This window comes from Peromyscus leucopus, chromosome 6, assembly GCF_004664715.2.
Source record: "Peromyscus leucopus breed LL Stock chromosome 6, UCI_PerLeu_2.1, whole genome shotgun sequence".
Lineage (NCBI taxonomy): Eukaryota > Metazoa > Chordata > Mammalia > Rodentia > Cricetidae > Peromyscus > Peromyscus leucopus.
In genome coordinates, this window is record NC_051068.1 from 8,110,187 (window position 1) to 8,136,553 (window position 26,367).

Sequence of the window (26,367 nt, forward strand, 5' to 3'; positions counted from 1 at the left end):
AGATAACAGCTTTTGCCATTATCAGCTGAATTCCTACTTCATGTCTGCGGCTCACAGCAGTGAGTTAAGGGCTTGGATAGGATGTGTGTTTAACTCTAGACTGTGCAGATCTGTATATAAGGGCTGGGGATGGGCACTCAGTTGATAGAGTGCCTGTTCCTAGAACTACACAGACCAGCTCTGGTGGTGCATGCCTGTAATCCTGGTAGTCAGGAGCCAGAAGAAAGCAGGAGAATTACAAATTCAAGGTCATCCTCAGCCTCATAGTTGGAGGTCACCCTGGCTAGTTTCACAATGATGAGACTCGCACCTCAAACAAACCTACAAACAAACAACAAAATAAACATTCTATCTTTGGAACCTGTATTTTTTAACAGAGGTTTGGGTGATTCTCCTCAAGAGGATTTGGGAACTAAATTATTGTGCTACGGCATATTTTGGCACAGGTGAAGGCCTTCAAAGGCCCAGGAAAGATTTGCTGTTAACAGTGCTGGCTTAAGAGGATTCACCAGAGGGAGCTGGCTGGGCCTGAAAGTGCTCGGTCTAGTTTGCGTAGAGGTTTTGAAGCTGGCCATTCCCTCTTTCTTTTACACCATCCTTTGTTGATTTTGTGTGCAGAGGACTACCTTTCCTCCCAGGATCTTGGAGACTTTTTTTTTTGTCTTTATTTCCTCTTCCAGCTCTGAGTAACCTAGCTTTCAATGTCAGGCTCCCCAGGGGGATTGCTCATTAAGTTCTCCTTACTAATTTGTACAATGGCCAAATGTGTGTGGATGCAAAAATGCAGTGCTCACCTCAAAGGGAATAACAGATTATTCTGGAGTCAAATATGAGTGATCACGTGCTGGGATCTGGCTTCCCCAGATGGCACGTTCCCCCGTGGAAGTGGTGATGTGAGATTTCAATAGTTAGAGAACAAAGAGAGGCCTCAGGAAGGCAGGTAACCACAAAGCGGGGACAGGACATAGTTTTGGGTAATATTTGATGAGTTTCTCAGCCTTTGGACTTATGGGAGCTAGTGGTTGGTTAAGTTTGCACCTTGAAACCTTGATAGTCACAAGGAAGTTTGGTCAGGCATGGGGATGACTGGCTTTTGAAGGGACACTAAATAGTCCAAGATAATTTGGCTCTGGTCTGCAATGTTCTGTCTCGCCATAATTGGTCATTTGTGGAATCTTTAACTCAAGGACAGTGTTTCCCTCTTTTCACCGTCCTTTTTAAGAACTATCACAGAGTGTTTCACTTCTATTGACATAAACGCACACGTGTGTATACACACACACACACACACACACACACACACACACACACACACACACACACAGTGGCTATCTGACTGAGCTGTGCGACACCACACAGAAAACTGAAGGTCTGAGATTGTTCTGGGATTGGGTGTCGCCCAGAATCCACAATTGGGGCATTTTAGGGGCTGACTGGAAAATGCTTTTCTCTCAGGAAATAAAGGAAGTAGGGTAAGTAACAGTAAACGTGTTGTTCCTCTTCAGATTAAAGTCTGGACTTAGAACACAAGGCCCAGTTTCTGAGAAAAGACCCCAACTGCTGGGGTGGGGTCAGCTTGAAACCTTACATAAAACGTAAACACCTTTCAGATCAATAATTCTGAGTGCACGTCTCCCTCCCCTTGTAGGGCAAGTAAAATTAACTGGAGACGAGGAATAGGTAAGGAATAAAGAGATACAATTTCCATAGCAACAGAGAGAAGCTGTGTTGATGTGAAAGGCCGCATTTTCAAATTGAGTGGTTTGTTATGTTTCCATGACTGCATCTCACGGGCTGGACACAGGACCTTTGTGGACCTCCTTCTCTCCATAGCTTGGACTTCTTAGTCTTCTACAGCTGTGTAAGCCGGTTTATACAGGAGAGAGGCAGCTGTCCTTGAGTGCCTGGGCATGCCTTTCCCCATGTCTACCCGCATGTGGTCCTGCCGGAAGCTGTGGCATCCTGTCTTATAGCTTCCTGTTCGACCATCTTTTCAATGTTGCTACTTGAGGCATGACGGGGGCCTCTGAAGATTGCTTCCCTTATAATACAAAGATGTCCAAAAAGGACAATGTGGACATGCTTGACAAGTCATCTCCACAGCAGGTTGGCATGGAAACCTTCATACTCCCTCATTTCCTTCATTTTGCTGGCTTTTAAGTTTCCAGTTGGTAAGGCACAGTGGCGTTTTGTGCCAGAGACCCCTTTCCGCCCAGCGCCAAGAACATTTTTAATTGAATTGGCTGCAACCGCTTCTTCCAAAATGAAACCAAGACAATATTGATTAGTTTTTTTTTTTTTTTTTTTTTAAACGCCCTGTGGGATACTGTTGGGATAAATTGGTTTTAAGTCTTAGTTTGAGACGCACCTGTCTCAGTGGAGGACTGAATTCTTACCATTGACGAAACAGTGAGAAGGTTAAACAACATAATCCTTTCAACATTTATGCTTTGTTTTTAACCTCCCACTTAAGCCCTGCACATTGTACATTTGCTTTCAGTATGACTAAGTCTATATTAGAAAGCGCACGGCCGGACCAGCCGCTCCTCTCTGCCTGTGCTGGCTCTCCCTCCAAACCTCTGGTCGGCCTTTCCTAAGCTGTCAAGACCCGCCCCCTTTTCTTTGGCTGTGCAATGCAGCTTTGAATTTATTTTTTAAGTGTGTGTGTGTGTGTGTGTGTGTGTGTGTGTGTGTGTGAGAGAGAGAGAGAGAGAGAGAGAGAGAGAGAGAGAGAGAGAGAGAGAGACTTTGGGCATATGTGTTCCACCACACACCCATGAAGGTCAGAGGACGACTTCCAGGTGTCTCTTCTCTCTGTCATGGGACCTGGAGGTGGAACTCTGTCCTTAGGCCGGAGCAGCAAATGCCTGCACTCACAGAGCCATCCTGCTGGCCCTTCTCACTATGCAGCCTTGGCTAGTCTAGAATTCACTGTATAGACCAAGGTGACCCGAAACTTGTAGTAATCCTCCTGCCTCTGTTTTCTGAAGAAACTTCTAAGTTTTAAATTAACATGCAAATGAGATGGCTCAGTGGACAAAAGTATTTGCTACCGAGCCTTATCTCCAGGGCTCACACACAGCAGGAGAGGGCCATTCCCACAAGCTGCAGTCTGACCAACACAGAGCCGTGGCCACTGAGGATGCACACACACGCACACACCCCAAATAAACAAAAAAGAAAATATCTATGTATTAATGGACACATGGTTCTCTTAGGTGTTTGGGAGGGTATCTTGGTGTCTCATGTAGCCCAGGCTAGCCTCATGCTTGCTATGTACTTGAGGATGAACTTGGCTGAGACCAAGGTCTGGAATTACAGGCGTGCAGCGCCACACCTGCTTCCTGTTTGTTTATTTATTTTTGTTGTTGGTTTTTGGGACAGAGACTTGCTGTGAAGTCCTGGCTGACCTGTAGCTGGCAGGGATCTTTCCCTTTGCCTCCTGAGTGCGGGGATTACAGATGTGTGGAGCGCATGCTGGGCTGCTTTTCTGGATCACTGCTTCCACATCTACTCTTCCATTTAGGAGCTCTGTGAAGTCAGACAAGCTAGCTGTCCCTCAGTAAGGCTTTCTCCGGATGCAAACCAGGACGGGCATTATCTGTCTGCTCCTTGGAGATGAACTGAAAAGCTGAGGTTCAGGATTCTAAAAGATTTTGGGTCTCACATTCACAATCTGTCATTTCTAAGTAACTACATTTTCCAATTGATTTTTTTCACAAATCAGACAAAATGTGTAGAGCGGAGTCATCATGTTTTATACAAGAAATGAAAACCCAAGCCCTAGACTTTCAGAATCCTTAGTTTTAAAAGTGTTGTGTGTAGATATGGTCAGTGGGGAATTTTAAAAAGTTATTTAAGTCCTTTTAAATTTGAAAAGTTTACTTTCTTCAAGAAAGACACTCAAGAGTTTGACCGAATCTCGAAAGTCCTGACAGATCTGAGGCAGCTCTTTTTTTTTTTTCTTTTGCAGGGCTGATATTAGATATTTTTGAACACATATAAACAGCTCAAGGAAAACCACTGTTTCCTTTTGTTAATCCCAGTCAGAAGCCAGGTACGGCTCCCTCTGACGATCCAGCCCCACCCTGTTCTGAGGTTTTAGGACTGTCATGTGACGGGCTGACTTTCCCACTGGACTCTGTTGCCTGTGCAATCCCACATCTGCTTCCCCGCCCTGGGCAAACAGCTTTTCTGTCGAGGGTTTCTGTTTTGAATACACTGTGTGCCCAGAGACGAGACTGAACTTGTGATGCCTCTGCCTGCCTCCCCAGTGCTGGGACTGCAGGCGTGGAGAGGGCAGAAGCCAGGCCTCTGCCCGCCGGGCTCCTTCCCAGCTTATCTGTTCCCATCTGCTGTCGCTGACATGGCCCAAGCATCACTGCCACACCTGGGCTTAAGAGGCTTTAAGGAGAAACCTGTGAATTGGGAGTGTTCCATGTTTAATGCTAGTTGTTGCATGCACTTTTCGAGACAAATCCCGGCCTGTGTTAAGCCCTGCATGCTGTAAGTTCCCGTTTCCCTGCCTTCTTGTGTGTTTGCAGTTTGCCCTCACTTCACTATTGTATGCAGGGGACTCATCTGAGTAAGATAAATGCGGAGCTGGGTGTGGTGGTGCGCACTTGGTTCCAGCACCCAGGAGGAGGAGGGCATGGGGTTTGAGGTTATTCTGGGCTGCCTAGGTAAGAATCGTCTCAAAATCAAAACAACAGCACAACAACAACAACACACACACACACACACACACACAGAGAGAGAGAGAGAGAGAGAGAGAGAGAGAGAGAGAGAGAGAGAGAGAGAGAGAGCACAGATGAATGTTGACTGACATACTGACTTTGGTCCGACTGGATGTCAGTTCTACTACCCCACGCTATATGGTCTTGGTGACTTAGTTTCCCTAAACTGTGGATTGGCGGATCAGAATCTTTGTGCCAAATTTTTCTCTTTCTTCTTTTTGAGACAAGGCCTTGTGTAGTCCGTGCTAGCCTTGAACTCACTATATAGCTAAGGATGACTTGGAATTTCTGGCCCCAGATTTCACCTCCCCAGTACCTAGACCTGGTTTTATATTTCTGGCTTGTATTTACAGTCTTGCTAGCTACAGCCCACCCACTTGGGTATCCCCCAGTCTGTGTTCACACTACAGGGGAAAAGTTGTGCATTTGTAAAAGGCGTCAAGGGCCCACAGAGACCAGAATATTTGTCTGTTTTTGCTGTTTTGATGCAGAAGAGCTCTGCCTGCCCTGGCTGTTAAGCGTAGTCTCCTTTTTAAGTTGGGAAAAGGCAACCTCAAAGCGTGTTTAAGAGAACTCGTGAAGAGCCACCTGATGCGGTGTAGCCTGCAAAAAGCCCTTAGTAATGGTATCGGTGAGAGTCGTCATCTTCCATCCAACTCACCGAGCAGTAATCCCACCAGCGGGGCTCGTAGCTCAGGCCTGCAAGCCCACATTCTCCAGAACTTGAGGAAGTTCGAGGCCTGGCGGTGTGGTTTCCATCACGCCTTCCTCCTTTTCTCTGCATTCTGTCTGTCCTTTCCCATCCCTCGCCCCCCTCTTCCACATGCCCAAGATTAGCCTACCTTCCTTCTAGAACCCTCGCCCTCCACAGGCTCCAGAGTGTTCGTCTCTCCATCCATAGCATAGCACTTTCTTAATTGCGTGTTTAATATGCAGTTCCTTTTCTTTTTTCTTTTTCTTTTTGGAAACAGAGCCGTGAATGCACGTCACTGTGTAGTCAGCTTGACCTTGAACTCCTGATCATCGTCACTCCTCCTGCCGAGTGCTAGATTACAGGTGTGCACTGCCACGCCATGCCCATGCGCTCGGCACTTTCTCTGCGCAGTGTTGACCCGTCCAGTCTGTAGAGTGAACCGAAGCACTTACACCCGGTGCCACCTCATACGTGGCTCGCACAGCCCGTCGTGTCCTCTTTTCCTCCCTTCCGTCTTCCTCCCTCGTGTTTTCTTTCCTTCTCATTTATTTTGTTTACTAAATGGTTTTTTTGTGGTTTCTTTTTTCTTTTTTTTTTTTTTAGACAGAGTTCCTTGATGTAAGCCAGCTGTCTTTCATCCATGATTTGGGACCAAAGGGCCTGTAAGTTCCAGGGCTGGGTCTTTACAGGAAAGTGTAAAGAAGCTGGTGGGTGTGCATGCCTGATACCACAGCTGGAGGAGGATGGGGCAGCTAGGTCTTCCTGGGGCCTCTCCCGCCAGACTAGCGTGAGATACGCATACGACGCAGAGCGCCCCCTGCAGGAAGCAGGGGCGGCAGCTATCTCATCTTTCTGGTGCGCTGACACTGCCCCTTGTAAGCCACCAGTGGGAACGGTCAGTACACAGTATTCTCACAACTGAGGGATCTAATGCGCAAGACGCCTCTCCCTGTCACTTAAGCAAGCTGTTACAACTCCTTTTGAGACAGGGTTTCTCCGTGTAGTTTTTGGTGCCTGTCCTGGATCTCTTTCTGTAGACCAGGCTGGCCTCGAACTCACAGAGATACGCTTGGCCCTGCCTCCCGAGTGCTGTGTTACAACTCCTTTTAATAAGTATTTAAAAGTAATACTTTGTAACACATGCTGTATAAATAGATAGGGAGTTTACTCAGTGGCTACTTTTCCTTCGCAATATTAGGGTTTGCTCATATAAAGGGTTTACCCTTTTCAATGATTATTTTTTATTAGTTTTAATTACATGTACATGTATGTTAGTGTGTGGGTATATGCACTAAGTGCAGGTGCCTCTGCAGAGTTCAGAAGAGGGTGTCTGATCCCTGGAGCTGGACTCACAGGTGGCTGTTAGCCGGGTGATGTGGGTGCTGAATCCTCCACAAGAGTAGTGGGTGTTCTAACCCGTGAGCCACCGCTCCAGCCCCAGAGCTTACACTTCTCATTCTTGTTAAGGGCAATGCTAGTAGCTATCAAAATTATTTTTCTTAAGTTATTGGTATTGCACATCTTTCAAAATAAAGATATTGGGTTTTTGTGCACATGCTAGTATGCCCAACTAAAAGTATCACCACGTGCATAGCCAGTAGCTTTGGTCTCCTTTTTCATATGGCTCTATTGATACAACTGCATGTGGAGCCATGTGGAATGTGCTAGACTCTGGGGAGCCCCCAAATCCCATCTCAGCGGCAGCCACAGTGGCCGCGGGGAGGATTTAGCCTTAAGATCCAGGAGCCAGCGTGGATAGATCCTACGTTGTATCTGACAGAATCATGGCTTACAAATGCTATAAGGGCTACATTTGGCTGACGTGCCTGTCAGGGCCTCTGCTGATGTGCCCAGGCTCATAAAGAGAGCTGTAAGCAAGTGGAGGGTGAAGGAAGGGGACAGGGAGTTATATGAGAGGTGGTTTATATAGTCCCTGGCTGTGAGGCTGAGCAACGCAAGTGTGAACTGTAAATGTGAACTTGATGGCTTAATGTGATGTCTCCTTCAGGGAGGGGATGATCATGAAAAGATCCGGGGGACACAGGATACCAGGGTTGAATTGCTGTGGCCAGGGAAGAGCCTGCTACCGATGGTCAAAAAGGTAGGAGTTGGGAGTTTTGTGTATTTGATTGAATAAACTGAGCATTTGGGTGTTTATATACTACTGGCTTTGCTTGTTTTGTTTTGAGGTGTAGCCTAGTCTGGGCTCAACCATTAGGTGTCTAGGTGAACCTTGAACTCCTGATTGTAACAGTACTTTCTTATTGGGACCGCCAGGTCACAAATAACAACAAAGAGACTTATAATTAATTATTAATCTCGACTTTAGCTTAGGCTTGTTCCTAACTAGTTCTTATAACTCGAATTAACCCATATTTTCAGATCTATGTTCTGACACATGGTTCGTTTCTTATTCCATACCGCCCATCCTGCTTCCTCCCCATCGGGCTGCCATTCTTCTTCCCGGAGTTCTCTCTCTGCCCAGAAGTCCCACCTACACCTCCTGCCTAGCTATTGGCAGTTCGTCCCTCACACAATGTACAAATACCACACAACACCTGGCACTTGCTCCTCCATTTCCCAAGTGGGGCATTGCAGATGTTTACCACCACACCCAGCTCTCACATGTGACCTTGCAGCTCCTTAGAATGTAAGCAATGGTGTAGGAAAGCCAGAAACTCCCACTTGACCTCTGGCAGAGACTGAGCTAAGGGCTTCAGGGCGCAAGGGAGTTTGTTAGAGAGATGTGAGCAAGCAGCAGCAGAGGAGGACAGGTAGAAAGAACAGGGAAGGGAGCTCCAGAGGATCATGGGTAACCTAGCCACGCAAGCAGGGAGAGGATGAACTTGCAGGGCTCCTCTCCTGGAGGTGGTTTTCCCAGCCTCCCATGGCTCCACTGGCCCCTCCTCCCCTTTCCCTAAGTCATCTGCTGTGTGCCAGACACAGCTTTCTACACTTAAGCTTTGAACCCCAGTGATTTTTTTTTCTTCTTAGAGACTCTGGGCTGCCAGAGTTCTGCAGCCTGTGAGCAGACCAGACTGGAAGAATTAGTGGAGTCATCGGTGGTGGGCACCACCTTGTTGGGATGACTCAGACGTGCCAGTAACTAGTGATTGAAGGAATCAGCTGACACTTGGACAGTGTGACTGTGGGTGTGCTGTCACCTACCAAAGTAAAACAGCCCACGTGATCCCAGCATCGTACACTGGACACAAAGGCACACACAGCAGGAGAACTCAACATTTACAATACGTCCATGGATGAATTCTTACTGAGGCTGCTAGACACTGTAGAAGCAAGCCCTTGGGCTCACGGAGCTCTGGGGGAAATGAGGTCATATGTAATTGGAGAGGTAGAAATGGCATGGATTTAAGTGGTGTTGGGGGTGATGTGGGAAGACCCAGGCACTGTGATGACGAGGGGTCTGGGGTCGCAGCATCGACTGTGGCCCCAGGAGCCCAGTCAAAGGCCCCGAGGATCCAGTTCTGAGCTCACTGCCCTGGAGGAGCGCTGACAGCAGACGGGACGGGAAGATTTTGTTACCCATGTAAACTTTGGAAGGAATCATGTTTCAGTCGAAAAGCCGTGATTCTTCCCAGCAGGAAATTCTGTCATTTTAAATTTGGTGAATGTGTGGGTAGATTCTCCAGCCTCACCCCCATAGTTGCGTGTCCTGAGTCACAGCTGAAGAATTTCAGGTATCAGACATGATAGACAGATGGCAGCCTTCAGAGGACAGTGTGGGAGTCTTCCCTACAGCTTGGCTGGTGTTTAGAAGCATCAGGAGTTACTTCTAAAGGCGACATTCATTCACAGTGCTTAGTTTTCAATTTTTACACTTTTGGCTGGTCATGGTGGTGCTTGCCTTTAATTCCAGCACTGGAACTGGACTGGAACTTACAACAGTCCACTCCCATGTGTTGAGATTGTAGGCATCAGCCACCACACACTGCTGGGGCCTCAGTTCTTTTTTCCATGAAAACCTAAGAGGCTCAGTTCCCTTTGAGTGCTGTGCCCCCAGGTGCATCACCCTAGTGGTTAGTCGCAGGCTTGCTCTGACCTTCATCATTTTCCTTTAGTTCCTGTATCGCCTGTACTTCCTTACTGTAGGCTGTAGTCGGTTGTTTGTACTCATACTCTTTGGAGGCCCGCCACCCAGCTCCCAAATAATCACATGGAGACTTATTCTTACTTATGAGTGCCCAGCCTGAACTTGGCTTGCTTCTAGCCAGTTTTTCTTATATTATTCTGTCCACCTTTTGTCTCTGGGCCTCTCCCTTTCTCTGTTCTGTGCACCTTTTACTTCTTACTCTGGCTGGCTGTGTAGCTGGTGGCTGGCCCCGTGTCCTCCCTCCTTCTGCTTCTCCTGTTCTTGCTGCTTCCTCTTCTCTTTTCTCCCTCTATTTATTCTCCCTGGCTGCCAGCCCACCTATTCTTTCTTTATTAGACCCTCAGATGTTTTAGACAGGCAAAGTAACACAGCTTCACAGAGTTAAACAAATGCAACATAAAAGAATACAGCACATCTTTGCATCATTAAACAAATATTCCACAGCATAAACAAATGTAACACATCTTCAACTAAGATTCTACAACAATAGGCAGCCTGCCCCATCTCCTTGTGCCAGTTGGGAAAGAGGCAGCCTATATGAGAACCCAAATGAATACAGCAAGACTATATAGAAGTCAACAGAGATTTGTCTACATTGTCTCTACTCATAAAGCCCACTGAAGTACGCCACGGCCAGTAGTTTTAGTAAAGAACTGTTCTAGATTTATTTTTTATTTATTTACTTATTTTTTGGAGGGAGGAGTGTGAGGGGGAGGGCGTGTGATCTTTAGCTTTCAGCCCCTCACTGTGGCCTTAGCTCACGTCTTGCTGTCATTGAACACACAACTTGTCCCCGAACTCGAATGCTTCGGTTTCTGCTTCCTCTCCACTCCGCAGGACGGCCTTAGCCCTGCTGCACTGGTTGGGATCCTTCCTACCCTCGACTGTTTGCAGCGGGCCAAGGTGCTCCTCCTGCACCCCCAGTCCTCCTCCCTTCTAGCACCTACCCATTTATCAAGGAGGATCCTGGCTTCTCCCTCCAGGAGGCTCGCTCACCAGCTCCCCTGGGAACAGATATCTGCATGCTTTCTGTTGGAGAGATGTTTACACTAACGCCCACTGCCGCCCCACTCCTCCATTAGGAAGCTCTTGAGCGCTGGATTGAACGAAGTGCCTCTGAGAGCTACTTGTGCACTGTTGAACATCATTCATTAATGATCCTTCAACCAGAAATATTTGAAATGAACAGCAGAATATGTGGAGTATTGGATGTAGCTATTAAATTTTCTAGACTCAGTTGCCTTTATGATGGTTTATGTGAGCAAATACCACCCCACTCCATTCTCCAGTAAGGGGCTCCTCAGTGCTTCCTGTTGACATCAGGGACATTCTTCCAAGAATGAATGAATGAATTCTTTTTAATTGCTTGGTGTCCGCACACAAGGACAACGGAAAGGCTTGTTTTGGAGTAATTACCCTCCTTCCTGGGAATCAGACCCTGTGTGTGCTAGGCGAGCGAGCATTGTGCCTTTGAGCCATGGTGGTAGCTCTTGTTCCATGGCGGTCTTGAAAAGGCACAAATGCCCCAGGTGAGACATGGCATCAAGACTTGAGTAACAGTTAATTCTCTTGCTGCATCCCTGAAACCCCTGTTGTCTCCTTCCAGGTGGTTAATAGTGAAAGACTCCTTCCTGCTGTATATGAAACCAGACAGTGGGGCCATAGCCTTCGTCCTCCTTGTAGATAAAGAATTCAGAATAAAAGTGGGAAGGAAAGACACAGAAACCAAATACGGACTTCGAATCGATAATCTTTCAAGGTAGAGATTTCTAATGTTTAAAACTTATTTCTCCTCCTGTCTATTCAAGGCCAAAATTTTCTCTTACCATGAAAAAGGAGTAAACTAGATTTAAATGTTTGTAATTGTTGCTTGGAGCTCCTCAATCAGAAGTAATGGAACTTACGCGTGCATGAGTGTGTGTGTGTGTGTGTGTGTGTGTGTGTGTGTGTGTGTGTGTGTGTGTAGGTGCATATGAATTAATACAAGTGTTTGCAAAGGTTAAAAGGGGACATTGGATCCCCTGGAGCTAGAGAACAAAGTTTGGCAACCCATCTACCAATGAATCAATTGGTAGTTTGCATTTTTAAAATAATACAGTTTTATATATTTAAAAATTAATATATTTTGCTAATGAACATCTTTAGAGTGATTTGATCTGCAAAATTTTGTCTGTGTACAGATTTTGAGAAAGGTATCTTGAGAAGATACGAAATGTACATGTATTATATATTTTATTAGCAAATACATTATGTGCTGCTGTAGATTTCTGTGAAAAAGTTGTGTGTGTGTGTGTGTGTGTGTGCATGTGTGTGTGATCACTCTCATCCATATGAATAGTCATCATTCCTCTTTGCACAGTTACAACAGGCATGTATCTCTCTCTTTAATACATGTGTGCAGCTGTGTGTGCCTGCATGCGTGCTTGTGTATGTGCATGTGTGTGGGGTGAGGTGGGCGAAAACAACACGGAGCTCCCTCCTTCTCTCTCAGAAGGTAACTTTCAGGATTGTTACTGAAAGGCCTCCTAATCTCCACTGGCCACACCAGGTGGATCTGTAGAAATCCAGGCTTCTCCTGTCTCCTTGTCATTCCAGCCAACAAGACCAGCTTCTCATTTTACTTAGGGCTACTCATCTCTGTTTCGTTTGTAAACGCCCCTACTGCAGCCTTTGGATCTGGGTTGGCAGTTCTCTTTGTAATCCCTCTCACGTGTTTATTTTTTGCCTCCTCCCTCTTGCTCCTTCTATTATTTATTCATCCATTTATTTGTGTGTATGTTTGAGTCAGTCCTTTCCTTCCACTATGTGGGTCTGGGGGATCGAACTCAAGCTTGTCACGAAGCTTGATGGCAGGTGTGTCTACCCACTGAGCCATCCCACTGGCCCTCCTATTTTTAAAAAGTATTTTATTATTATTATTATATACACGTGTGTGGTGTATGTGTGTATAGGGGTGCACGAGTGCCACATCACACATGTGGAAGTCACAGGGAAACGTTGTGAAGTTGGTTCTCTCTTTACATGGGTCCCAGGGATGGAATTCAGGTCATCAGGCTTGTCCTGCCACGCTTTTGTCTGCTGAGCATCTGCCTGGCTCTCAGTCTCTTCCCCTCCTCCCCCACTGGGCTGATACTCCTCTCTCCCACACAACCATCTTCCCAGAACAGCTCTGCCCCAAGCGAGCTTGACCCCAGGCGACTTCTGAGCCCTCTTGTCCTGCATGATCCATTGCTACACCTGTTGGGGATGCTTCTCTCCCTCCCCAACCTTTCTCACCTCCCTCTCCCCACACCCTACCACCCCTTCTGCTGGACGGTAGCTCTCTAAGGCCAGCGCCGCCTGTGAAGTATTGAGAGGGCTGTTTGGACACCTGTGCTCTTCATAAATAATTAACGTGCAGAATCTGTGCATAGGGCCCCTTCCTTGCTTTCCATGAGAACTATTGTATACCTCCCCCCCCCCCATAATCAAACCAAAGCAGAGCTCGCTCTGCCTTCTCACTGGGTCCTGTTTCTATCAGCATGGCATAGGGCAGCCAGTGCCTGCACCTTGACCTTTGACCTTCAGTGCTAGGTAACCTGTCTTCACTCTTGGTAATAGCCATTCACGCTGACACTTGGGATAAAGTTTTGTTTTTTTCTTCCTGTAATCCACCACAATTTATTCTCAGTATTGTTAATTCTGTAACAAGTTGAGGTAGCTTGCTCAAGTGATAGAAAAGCCTAATGTAAACTGGCTTATTCCAGAGCAAATTAATTAGCCATGTTGGGCGATTAGTTCTCAAGATAAATTACACCATTAAGACACATTTCCTAGGTTTCCTTAGCTCTGGAATCTGCCTCATCCTCAGACCAGTCCCCTTCTGGCCACAAGAAGGCTGCTCACCACCCTTAGAGCACACTCAGCAGGAGGGAAGGAGGGAGGAGGGAGGGAGGGAGGGAGGGAGGGAAGGAGGGAGGGAGGGAGGGAGGGAGGGTTCTTCATACCACTCTGTTCTCAGAGCTGCTCTCACTGGGTGGGACTGGCTTTAGTGCCCGTGTCCCAGCCCACTAGGGTGAGAGGAGTAGAGGATGCTGCTTTGGACAGCTTTGCTGGATTCCAAGGAAGAGAGACATCCCCTAAGGACAGCCGAAGCCAGAGTAGTCAGTGTAGAGCGAACTGGGCTGGAGGAACTCCTGCAGAAGTGTGACCTCACTCGGTACCTTCTCCACACCCCTCCTCATCTCCCAAGCAGTTCAAGGTCTACATCAAACACCTTCTGTGTGTCTGCCTGCTTGAGTGAGTGGGGAGCCCGACAAGGAAGTTCTGACCCAGTGAGTGTCATGAGGAATTCTACCAAGGTGTTTTAGAAGCTTGCTTTTTCAAATGTCCATGAACTAGAAATGTCAATTCATGTTTGCTGTGGCATGTTTAATCTTGAAATTTGTTTTAAGAGCTAGAACACAGAGTAAACCTCCAACAACTGCTTTTGCTTTTCTTTAAAGGACATTGATTTTGAAATGTAACAGCTACCGACATGCTCGGTGGTGGGGAGGAGCCATAGAAGAGTTCATTCAGAAGCACGGCGCTGACTTTCTCAAAGACCACCGCTTCGGTTCCTACGCGGCTGTCCACGAGAACACTTTAGCTAAATGGTGAGGTATTTTTGCTCACAGGTGTTCATCTACTATTATAATGGTTTAAATTTACCTGGAATCAGTCTCAAAACTAAACCAGTGGTTTTTAACTCAGTGATGGATCATACTTAAAGGTATGATCGCAGGTCAGTCTTTCAAGTTTGGTTTTTGAGACTCTTTAATGGTGAGCTTACCTTCCTTTCGATTTTGAAGTTTTATTTGTTTTGTGAGATAGGATCTTGTGAAGTCCAGTCGGACCTTGAACTTGCAATGTAGCCAAAAATGACCTTGAACTCCTGATCCTCCTGCCTCACCCCCCACACATGATTGCAAGCCTCCTTCACTGTACCTAGATAGAACTCTGATTTTTAAAATCAACTTCAGGACTGGGTACATAGCGAAGTTACAGTGTTTATTTAGAATGCATGAATCCCTGGTTAGATCCCCAGTACCCCATAAAATCAGGCATGGTGGCACTGGTTTGTAATCCCAGCAGCTGGGAATTGGAAGCCAGAGGATCATTATTTTAAGGTCACGTTTGGCCCTGTAATCAGAGGCCAGTCTAAGCTACCTGAGACCCAGTTCTAAAAAGAAAAACAAACCCTAACTTTATGTATCTCTTAAAAGTACAATGAAAGTTTATTTAAATCATTTATGTTTTCTACCCATGGATTTGAGTTGGTCTGCTTTTAGGCTCAGTTGAAAAACCTATATAATAAGAAGGCTCATGAGAGTGATTGACATGCTGTGGTCTAAACAAAGAAGGCTGAGTCTATCTCCTAACTGCCTTTCCTAGGTAATAGATGGAGGCAAGATCATGTTGTCAATCTTATTTCCAGTTACTCAAAGAAAAATGGCAGTATGTAGACTATGCAGAGCCCTCTACGCTTTGCCTTAGCCCAGCATGTGTTTACTTTACTATATTATTTTTTTTTTGGTCTTGTTTTATTTAAAAAAAAAAAAGAAAAAGAAACGAAGGAACAAAACCTTTGTCTTCCAGGTATGTGAACGCCAAAGGCTACTTTGAAGATATCGCAAATGCCATGGAAGGCGCAACAGAAGAGATTTTTATCACAGACTGGTGGTTAGTATCTGTCCATGAGAATGTTGTCTGGAAGCATCTCTGTTTAGAAATGTGCTGTTGGAGAATTCCACACTATGGAAACCAACAGTAGCCATGATGGCTCGGCTAAGTCTCAACAGCTAAGTAGCAGACTCCAGCGAAAGACGTTTCCAAAATTGTCCTTCAAATGTTATGTTGGCTGCTTTTCTAACTGCTGTGACAGAAATAACATGAACAAGAAGGTTGTCTTGGCTCGCAGTTTGAGAGCACAGTCCGTCATGCTGTGGTAGGTGGGCCCGGTGAGAGGCATGTGAGGGGACTGTCACTTTGTATGCGTGGTCATGAAGCCGAGGGGACGACCCTGTGTCCCTCTCACGTTCTCCTCTTTATTCGTCTGGGATGCCAACCCGCAGATGATGCTGTCCCGTATTTAGGATAGTGTCTTCCCATCCAGTTAACCCAATCTAAAAACTCCTTCACAGAACTGCCCAGAGTTTTGTTTCCAAGGTGATTCCAGATTCTGCTAAGTTGACAATCAGCGTTAACTACTGCAAGTGTCTTCTGAAAGTAGTCAGCTTGAACGGTTTTGGAAGCAGACATGCAAATATTTGTGTTGTTGTGCTCCTGTGCGAGCGTGGCTGTGGAGATGGAAAGTCCATCCTCGTTAGCTGTCTTCTTCCCATCTCTTACTGTTCCTTCACTCGATCAGGGAACAGCTCCTGCACTTCCCCTCCGACACTGAGATAGCTGCTCTTGCTCCTGCTGCTGGAAGGGCTGGGCCAGGGCAGCTCTTCCGGCATTCCATCAGATCTTAACCTTTCACCTGTGGTGAAAACCGCCAGGGCAGTCATGATGCTCACTTTACCAGTCACTGGAAATCTCACGTCTAAAGCTCCTTCGTTTTGGGGGACTTGGATCCTTGGAGTTGGTGTGGGCTTTGTATTTGTGGTCTAGACTTCTTCAGTTCCAGCACCGTCATCTTAGAACACTGCAGCCCATCACAGATGCCAACATGGCTGAGATGGAGATGGAAATGGCCTGGACTATGATACCCTCATAGGAACTGAAGTGAATTTCTAAATCCACTCTACCCTCTTTGAGAGATACGGCCGTGCTTTGAAACCTGGGTTGACTGGGATTCACGGTATGGCCCAGGCTGGCCTTTAACTCACGCAGTCCTGCCTCAGCATCCTGAGTGCTGGGATTGCTGACTGGAGCCATGCCTGGCTCTGAAATTCTGCTTTTGTCTCCTTCTTTCAGCTGTTCTTCGTATACGAAGCTTGAAAATAGCTCCCTGATTTAGTCTTTTAGTCCTAGATTGGGGACAGGGGAGAGTGATAGAAATGTGAATCCATTTTCTGCTTCTCTTCAGTTCTATGGAAATCTGTAGCTTGCTTCTCCAGATATAAAAACGTCCTCTTCTAAGCTTCCATACTCAGGCTTCCCCTCCACATCATCTTACATTCTCCTAGGCTAGCTTCATAGTCTTCAATATTTTCCCTCTTGGTTGTTATATCGAATAATTTCCTTTTTTCCCTAAATTTACATTTTTTACTTATTTTGTGTGCATGTGTAGGTTTGTGTATGTACATGCATGTGCCACAGCCACCAGAGCAACAAGTCCCCTTAACTTCCAGGCCATCTCTCCATCCTCTAGGGGTGAGGTATTGATGCCAGTTTAACCTTTGCTCTGCTGTTGTCTGGGCTATGTAATGTGCGCCATCTGGTGGTCGATCTGGGGCATGGCCGCAGTCTATTAGTTCAGCACCTGGAACTCCTTAGATAAATTTTGCTGTGGTCAAATCCCCTCAGGGACAGCCTGGGAATGAGCCAGGAGACCATAAACGGCTCCATGGGACTGCTTTCCTGAGCTCTCCTCTCTCCACGGTCGCCCAGCTGTTTTCTAATTCCTCACAGCTTCCCTTGTTAGTACACTCTCTGGAAATGGGAGTTTTGGCACACCCAGCCCTAACATGTGATCCCGAAACAGTGCCAATGTAGGGAGCCCTTGGGGACTTAGGTCACCCTCTTGGGATCAGTTCTGCTCTAACAGGAATCTTCTGTGCCTGTGGGCTGTCTGCTGCTGCCCCGGCCTCTGCAGGCAACCCTGTTCTTTCTTGTCAAGCTGGAACCAGAGTTCTCTGTGCTAATCCCATTTCCAGAACAAATGACCAGTAAACTTAGCACTGATTACACCAGCTTCAAATTCCTTTTCTGCCCTTCACTGAGCCTTTCAATTAACGAGTATTGCATGGTTCACTTCATTTTTTTAGTAGTGTTTTGTACTGATCCGCATAGAGCTCTTTATAAAAGCACATGTGTGTGCTTGTGTATGTGTGTGTATGCTTGTGTATGGTGTGTATGGTGTGTATGCGTGTGTATGGTGTGTATGTGTGTGTATGGTGTGTATGTGTGTGTATGGTGTGTATGGTGTGTATGCGTGTGTATGCGTGTGTATGGTGTGTATGCATGTGTGTGTATGGTGTGTATACGTGTGTATGCGTGTGTGTATGGTGTGTATGCGTGTGTGGGTATGGTGTGTATGCATGTGTATGCGTGTGTATGCATGTGTGTGTATGGTGTGTTGCGTGTGTTGCGTGTGTATGGTGTGTATGGTGTGTATGCGTGTGTATGGTGTGTATTGTGTGTATGGTGTGTATCGTGTGTATCGTGTATATGATGTGTATCGTGTGTATCGTGTGTATGCGTGTGTGTGTATAGTGTGTATGCATGTGTATGGTGTGTATGCGTGTGTATGGTGTGTATGGTGTGTATCGTGTGTATGGTGTGTATTGTGTGTATCGTGTGTATGGTGTGTATCGTGTGTATGGTGTGTATGGTGTGTATGGTGTGTATGCATGTGTGTGTATGGTGTGTATGGTGTGTATCGTGTGTATGGTGTGTATGGTGTGTATCGTGTGTATCGTGTGTATGGTGTGTATGGTGTGTATGCGTGTGCCACGGCACCCACGTGGAGGACAGGGGAGAACTGCGGAGTCAGTTCTCTTCCAACACACAGGTCCTTGGGATCGAACTCAGGTTGTCAGACTTAGCAGCAAGCAGTGAGCTGTCTCACCAGCTCCTGGGGGTGGGGCGGGGGTCCTATATGTACAATTTGATAAATTCCTTAGTAAGCACTTCAATTTTTAAAAAAATTTTATTTTTATTTTTTGTACATTGGTATTTTGCCTGCATGTGTGTCTGTGTAAGGTGTCAGATTCCCTAGAACTGGAGTTACAGACAGGTGTGAGCTGCCATGTGGGTGCTGGGAATTGAACCCCGGTCCTCTGGAAGATCAGCCAGTGCTCTTAACCACTGAGCCATCTCTCCAGCCTGTACTCCAGTTTTTTAGGGTCATTGTAAAAGGCAGATTTTTGTACATTGGCTTTATATCTTGTGATAGTGCTAAATTCACTTATTAGTGATGGCAAACTTTTTGTAAATTCTGTGGGGTTTTTCTCCTTACATGACATGACCTGTGAATGAAAATTATTTAACCTCTGCATTTCAAATTAGTGTGCTTTATATTTTGTACTCTTGTCTTAATGCATTGGGTAGAGTCACCATAAGATGCTGAGTGGTCGTGGTAGCATTGCTACCTGCCACTCAACATTAAGAGAATTCAGACTCCTAGTGACATGACATGGGGGCACATATTTAACACGTGCTCTTTATTGAGGAAGTTCATTTTTTATTAAAAATCATTTATGTGTATATGTGTACGTGTGTGTGGAGGGGGGTGTCCACAGAGACCGGAGAAGGGCATCGAGACCTTGGGTCTCGATGCAGGCAACCGTGGGTCCTCCAGCGTGGGTGCTAGGATCTGAACTGGGTACTTTTCAGCAGCAGGGGGTGCTCGCCCTGAGCTGTGAGCCGTCCCTCCAGCCCTGAGCGAGCTTTCTATTTGTACTTTGTTAAGAGTTTTGATTGTGAATGGATATTGAATTTTCTTTATTTCTGCATGTTTTGTTCTGGTTTTAATTTTTCTTCCTTTTTTTCCAGCTCATGTGAATTACACTAGTTTTCAAATTTTAAAAATAGCTTTCTTTTAATTTTTAGGCAGAAAACTTTTTTTTATTCTTTTATAGACTTTGAAGGTTTTATTTTCTAATATATATTTTCTCTTGAGAATTATTTTTTTTTCAAGACAGGATTTCTCTGTAGCTTTGGTGCCTGTCCTGGAACTCACTCTGTAGACTAGGCTGGCCTCCAAATCACAGAGATCTGCCTGGCTCGGCCTCCCGAGTGCTGGGACTAAAGGCATGTGCTCTTGAGAATTTTATACATGTGCACAAAGCATTTTTACTATATCCCCCTCCAATTCATTTTAGCCCCTCATTGTATCTCAACTTCATGGCCTCTGTTTTTAATCCACTGAGTCTAATTAGTGTCTATCTGTCTCTGTGTGTGTAGAGATGTGGGGCTCCCCACTGGAGCTTGGCTAATTCCAGGGACCACACCCCTACAGAAACTGGACTCTCCCCAGCAGCCAGCAGCTGCTCCTCATCTGGGGGTGAGCTTTGTGACCCCTACCCCTAGTGGAACTTTGACTGGCTTGATAACGTGCCTGTGACCACAGCTGCCGTGAGCCCCCCCTGCAGCCGGCCTGCCTGGGCCGGGGGCACTTCACAGCACTCACGGCTATTTCTGCCCACTGAAGCTGTTTCTGTTTGTGATGGTTGAAACAGGGCATGCACGAGATTTCCTCCAACCCTATCTCTTACCCAGCCTGCTGCTTTCCCTCATGTGGAGGACCTCTTGGAGGCCTGTGTTCCAGTACAGAAGGCTGTGGGATTAATCCTCCACTTCATCCTGCTCCACCAGGCCTCCCATTTGGGGGGAGACCCCATTACAGAGGAGTTACATCAGATGGAGACTGGATTTAAGTTGCCTTTAGACCCCAGCAAAGGGGTTGTGGAGAGTGTGACTCTGGAGGATCCTTAGATACCTTGTGGCTGGACTATAAGGGAGACGAGCACAGGGGTAACTTTCACCTTCACAGAATTTAACCCACCTCCCAAATGTTGAGATTAGGGGTGTGGAGTTTGAATTGGTTTGATTGGACAGAGTTTCCTCTATGAAGCTGTTCATGGCCTTGGGGCAGAGATCTGCCGCAGCAGACTTGGTGGCATGTGGCTAAGGCTGGTCTCTGTGGCACAGAGAACATCATCTTTGGTTTCAATCCCTTTCCTTTTGGTTTGTGACTTCAGGTTAAGTCCGGAAATCTTCCTGAAGCGCCCAGTGGTGGAAGGCAACCGCTGGAGGCTGGACTGCATCCTCAAACGGAAAGCAGTGAGTATTTCCACAGTGCTCACACGAATGTTTTTACAGTCCTCATGTAAGCGTGAGGCTGCCTCATAGCTGGAGTACTTGCTTAACCTGTGTGAGGCACTGGCTGGGTTTTATTCCAAGGAGCACAGAAAACCAGTTGTAGTGACACACACTTTTAATGACAACACCTAGGAGGCAGAAGAAGGATTAGGAGTTCAAGGCCAGTCTCGGCAGTATGGCAACATCAAGGTCAACCTTTTCAAACTCTGTCTCAAAATATTTTTTCAAATTTGCTTTAGAGCAAATTTTTTTTTTCAAATATGCTTTAGAGCAGTGGTTCTCAGCCTTCCAAATGCTGCAACCCTTCCTGACGTTGTGATGATCCCAACGATAAAATCATTTCCATTGCTACTTCATAACTATACTTTTGCTAGTGTTATGAATCATAATGTAAATATCTGATATGCAGGGTATGTGATATGTGACCCCTGTGAAAGGGTTGTTCAACACACAGGTGGAGAACCACTGCTTTAGAGCTTACAAACCAACACACACAACACATGTTCACACACAAAATACATACATGCACATGTGCACACACGTGTGGGGGGGACTTCCTTTTTTCCAGTTCATTTTGGAGAAAAGGATGTGGTTGGGAGTCAGGTGTGGTCATGTGCACCTGTAACCCTCAAACTGTGAGGCAGATACAGGGGCACTGCTGGCTGTTGTTGCCTGCCTGCCTGGCTCTGGGTTCAGTGAGAGATCCTGTTCCAGAGGAATAAGATGGAGAATGATAGAAGCGAGACGTTGATGTCTTTCCCTGGCCTCCACACACATGCACTTTGGCATATGCACTAAACAAGACCTCCTCCCAGAACACCCATTACCCCCCCAATACACACACACACACACACACACACACACACACACACACACTCACCTATCAGGGAAGATGTTAAGGACTGTGGCTTTTGGTTCTAGGTGGAGAACAGTGAAGCTAGCCCATAGATTCTAGGTGAACACTGAGTATGCACTTTTTGTTATGAAAAGCGAACAGTTGAAGCAGTGTAGCTACATTTATATTGTTAATGAACTCTGTTTATGTGACTAAATTAGAGTAAACCTGATTTATTACTAATCTTCTAATTAGGAAATGCTAACCCTTTTACTCTGGCTTGAATCTGTCTTACTTTTTTTTTCTCTTGTGAAGCATGTTCTCACAGATGTTTGGATTCTGAGTTACTGAGAGCAGCATTTCTACTCCTGGACTCCCCACACCTTCTCCCTCCTCTCCCCTGTCTCTCTAGCTCTCCACCCACCCTCTTCTCATCCCCCCTTTCACTGTCCTCCCATACCTTCCAGAGAGTTTCCACAGGCATCAGTACACAGACCTCAGTGCTGATCCTGAGGAAATATGACATTTCCTTCTATCTGTCCAGCATGGCTTTGATGGATAGTGTAGTCTATTCCATTCACAAAACGGGAAACTCTGAGGCTGAGAAGTTTAATTCACATATTCCTTAAATAGCTCAGTGTATCTGTGATGAGCTATGTAGGATGCAAATCACCAGGAAGCCTATGATGGCAGATGTCTTGCCAGCCCACCCCAGAAGACTCATGTCCTAGGCTGAGACCTAGCCTTACCAACCAATTTCCAATCTGGTAAAGAATCTCGAACACACACACACACACACACACACACACACACACACACACACACACACCCATTTTTTTTTTTTCTCTGTGAAGCAGCCCCTTTCCTAATTCTCCTTAAGATTCCATGTCAGCAAACTTTTCTAGGCTTGGCCAGCAACCTTCACTCACACTGGGAGACCCTCCCCCATAGTGGTTGTCTGGACATTAAATTTCTTTAGTTTTAGTCAGCATGAGCTTGTTGAATGCCTCCCCATATTTAGGAGTGTGACTGATCATAAGGGCGTGTATGATAAACTGTGATTCCTAAGCTGGGGAGGCGTAAAGATCTACACACGTGTGCAGCTCTCTTGTGATCCACACGTGTGCAGCCCCCCTGTCCTATAGAGAGACACACTTAGCAGATACCCCGGTCTTCTGGCTCTTAAGATCTTTCTGCCCCTCCTTCCATGATCTTCCCTGAGTCTTAGATGTGGGTTTCATTGCAGATGTAGCTCTGGTACTGGACAAGCACACTCGGCTGTTCTCTGTATCATAGCCTGTTATGGCTTTCTGTAATAGCCTCCATCTGCTACAAAGAAGCATCTTTGATGAGGGGCAAGAGTAACACTTATCTGTGCATATCAGGATAATTTGTTTAGAATGCAGCTAGACATTGTGCTGGTTTAGGAAAGTGGCAGTAGTATGTTCTTCGACATCCTCACTAACCATGAGTAGTTAGATCTACAGGCCATTAATGATTGCTGAAAAAAGCAGAATCATTTTTCCCTAGAGAAAAGCCAAATGGTCATTCAGTACCAAATGGTCAACCCTAGACACATATACAGACAAGTGACACTCAATGGACTCAACAGCTTGTGTGTGTGTGTGTGTGTGTGTGTGTGTGTGTGTGTGTATATAACCATAACGAGGAAAAACAATAGAGACCATATATGACATTAGAAGGAGGGTTTGGAGGCAAGGAGGGGAATAGTGTGAGGGGGGCAGAGTGTGATAATATGGAATTGAAGATGATCAGAGTACATCACACTAGTGTGAAATGTCAGAATGAAAACGCTTTAGTTTGTGCATTTAATAAATGCTCATAAAATGAAAAGGAAATCCATAAGCATATCAAAAGAGAAAATAGCCACATTCAGGGTGTGGAGAGAGAACACTAGGCAGGCCCCTCAGGAGCATCTCCCAGCTGAGGGCTTTGGGCAAACTTAGGGTGGGCAAACTGCACAGGTGCAGCAAACACTAGAAAACAGGGGTGCTCTGTTAGAGCAAGGTGCCAGGGTTGGTCGGGCTCCCACTGGGGCATGGCTGCAGCTGGGTGTGGGGCTGAGAGCCACGCCAGTGGAGTGGACTTCCTGATGAAGTTAGGATGTTTACAGGTGGGTCAATACAGTGGGATTGGGATGTGGGAGAGTGTCGTTAGCTGTTTTTTGTTATCTACAATGGCTGCCATTTAAGCAATGGCTTTGGCCACAAGGGCCACAGACTGAGGGGATTTTGTTTGCTCAGGCACCAACTCTTCAAAGATACTAAGGGAACTTATCTAAATTTAAAGAACACACGATTCAACAATTTAAGTGGAATTTTGCTTGTTTGGAGAGACTGAATAGCTAGTAGCTAACCTTCTCCCTTTGCTGCGTCTTCTAAAACAAAACAAAACAAAACAAAACAAAAAAAACCCAGCATCCTTTTCTCAGCCTCCACTTAAAAAACCCTTGCTATTGACTCCTCCTTACCATGTCCTGTCAGTTACTTGCTGACTCAGCCTCCTGCTCAAAGGTTTATTTTATTTAATCAAAGACATCTTTGAATTGTTAATAAGAGCCATAGGAAAAAATGTAACACACTTTAAAAATCGTATTCCCTGACATTTCCCCCTTTTTTTTCTAAATAAAAATGAAAGATTTTAACTTTAACATAGTAAGACTGTTTACAATAAGGACAATTATCAAGTAAAGATTACATTCACAATGTAATGAATTCCAGTTCATTTGTGTCTGAAACATTTAAAGAAAATACTCCATAATCTATTCTATCTTAGTGAATCCAAAATTTTATACCTAACTTACTTTCTATCATATCTAAGTAAAACTACAACTATAACTATCTAGCCTTTAACCCCATCAAAGACCTCAGAAGGGGATAATATTATTTGAGTAAACAAAAGGTGCATGGCAAAAACTTCCAAACACTCTAGCAATGACAGAGACATCTGACTGCCTGGACAGTCACCCAGAGTTCCTTGGCAACATTGGGGCATCCCTCTTCGGCCTACAGGCCCAGAATACCTGTCAGACTTTTCAATGAAGAAGGAAGTTTGAAGACTCTGCCACCTATGTTGGCAAAGTTTGTCCGGCACTTTCCTCTGTGTCCTGCAGAATGTCTGGCAGTTTCTACCTTGTTTTGGCAGAGTTCAGTGGTCACTTTCCTGTGGGTCAGGCATGTTCAGTTTATACAACATACTGTCGAGCAGTCCAGGCAAGAGCAGCTTCTTGCTGAAATGGCTAGTCTTGCCACATTGAAAGCAAACTCCATAAGGGCTTTCTCTGATGCCCATCATCTCTGAAGTAAATTGGTGCTGCCAGGATCAGATGTGTCTCATTGTCATGAAAAGCTCTAAGCTAGCAAAAACATTTTAAATGCCATATTCTGTAGGTCTTTGATGATCATCTTTCTAAAATATATCTCTATATGATCTGGAAAGAATACCTAACATATCTATAATTTTAATTGTTATAAATGACTAACCACTAATTTATGTTTTCTGATTATCCTATATAATTTATAATAATGGTTTTTAAAAACTAGAATTTCACCCTACATTTCTAAGTGAACTGCATGGGCACAATACTTCAAACAAAAACAGAAACACATATACAACATGATGTAACAAAAATAATCAATATACAAAAAAAATTATCAATATACAAAAATCCCCCAAAAGCAGAAACACACATACACTGTGTTGCAACAAAAATTACCTTAAATTTGTGTCCTTACAAATACAAAACATTTTAGATCAATAGTTGTCTTTTAATTTATAGTAGATTCAATAATCTACCCTATTATTTAAAGTAGACTCAATAATCTACCCTTCTATCTTATCATTCCTATATCCCCCTCTTCTTTTTCTTTTTCCAAAGAGATCCCTTAATGTAATATCATTTGTATAATTTCCACCCTTGCCAATACAAGTAATAATTAATAAACAACCCCCCAAAATGAAGGCAATCATCCATGACACACCAAATGACCAAATACCATTCTCCCCACCTCTTAGGGATGTGGGTATCATGCCCCCAAAATTACTTCCTGTTGGCTAAGTCCTGAGAAAACCAACTGCAACATTTATTGTTCAGCCTCTGTGTAATGGGAAAGCGCAAAGCTTATCTGAAATCTTGACTAAAGTATCCTATGAGGCTGGACCCTCTCAGCAAGCAACTTTAGAGTTGTCTTGGGGAGTTTGTGGTCTGATACTGATCTTTGGGTTGTTCTTGTCCCTTGAATGGCATTACCACAATCCCTATAGAATCATCATTGTGGGACCCCATCTTCTATTAGAGAAGTCAAAGGTCACTGTTATGAATGGTTATGGTTCACTGCTAAAAACCCAAACATTTTAAATGTCATATACAGAATAGTCATAATTTATAACTAATATTTACATCTATGGAAATTTTTAAATACTTAAAGCCAAAGGATTATGAAATTATTGACAATAGAAAAGTCCCTAAATTTTGGTTTTCTTTTGTCCCACATCAGGTTGCTCTTCTGACATGAGACAGACATTTTGGATTTTCCTTTAAGAAACATGCTTGGGTTTAGAGAAAGACAGAGCCATGCTCCAATCCTAAAGCCTGCTTTAAATTTTAATTAAATTGGGACTACAAAAAGACCATTTGCCTTTTATAGATGTAAAGGACAACAAAAACAAGTATTTAGGAAGACTTAGGAAATTTCATCCTGTTGGAAATATACCATACTACTTGGCCAGTTTAACTCTTAATTATCTCTTCATCAGGAAGGCTTTCCTATTCAAATCTATTCTTTATCAATCTTGATGGTATCCATAGCTTCTCTTCTGTGGAAACAATAGCAGAACCTTTCCCCTAACATAACATATAGCCTGGTTTCCATTCTGAGTTTAATACATCTTTAAAATATATAGGTTGATTTAATTCATCATTTTTTCTATTATCTAATGTCTCTCTGTAGCTGTTGTTCCT

At 45.0% G+C, this 26,367-nt stretch overlaps 1 protein-coding gene across 1 annotated transcript in view; it reads left to right on the forward strand.

Annotated features, from left to right (window-relative positions):
• The window catches only part of Pld1 (phospholipase D1), a 223,088-nt gene that overhangs the window by 100,060 nt on the left and 96,661 nt on the right, over positions 1 to 26,367 (forward strand). Inside the window, exons 9-14 of the mRNA XM_037207272.1 lie at positions 6,034 to 6,092; positions 7,439 to 7,531; positions 11,148 to 11,300; positions 14,026 to 14,175; positions 15,158 to 15,241; positions 20,431 to 20,512. Coding sequence (XP_037063167.1) covers positions 6,034 to 6,092; positions 7,439 to 7,531; positions 11,148 to 11,300; positions 14,026 to 14,175; positions 15,158 to 15,241; positions 20,431 to 20,512 — 621 coding nt within the window. The remainder of the gene's footprint in view (positions 1 to 6,033; positions 6,093 to 7,438; positions 7,532 to 11,147; positions 11,301 to 14,025; positions 14,176 to 15,157; positions 15,242 to 20,430; positions 20,513 to 26,367) is intronic.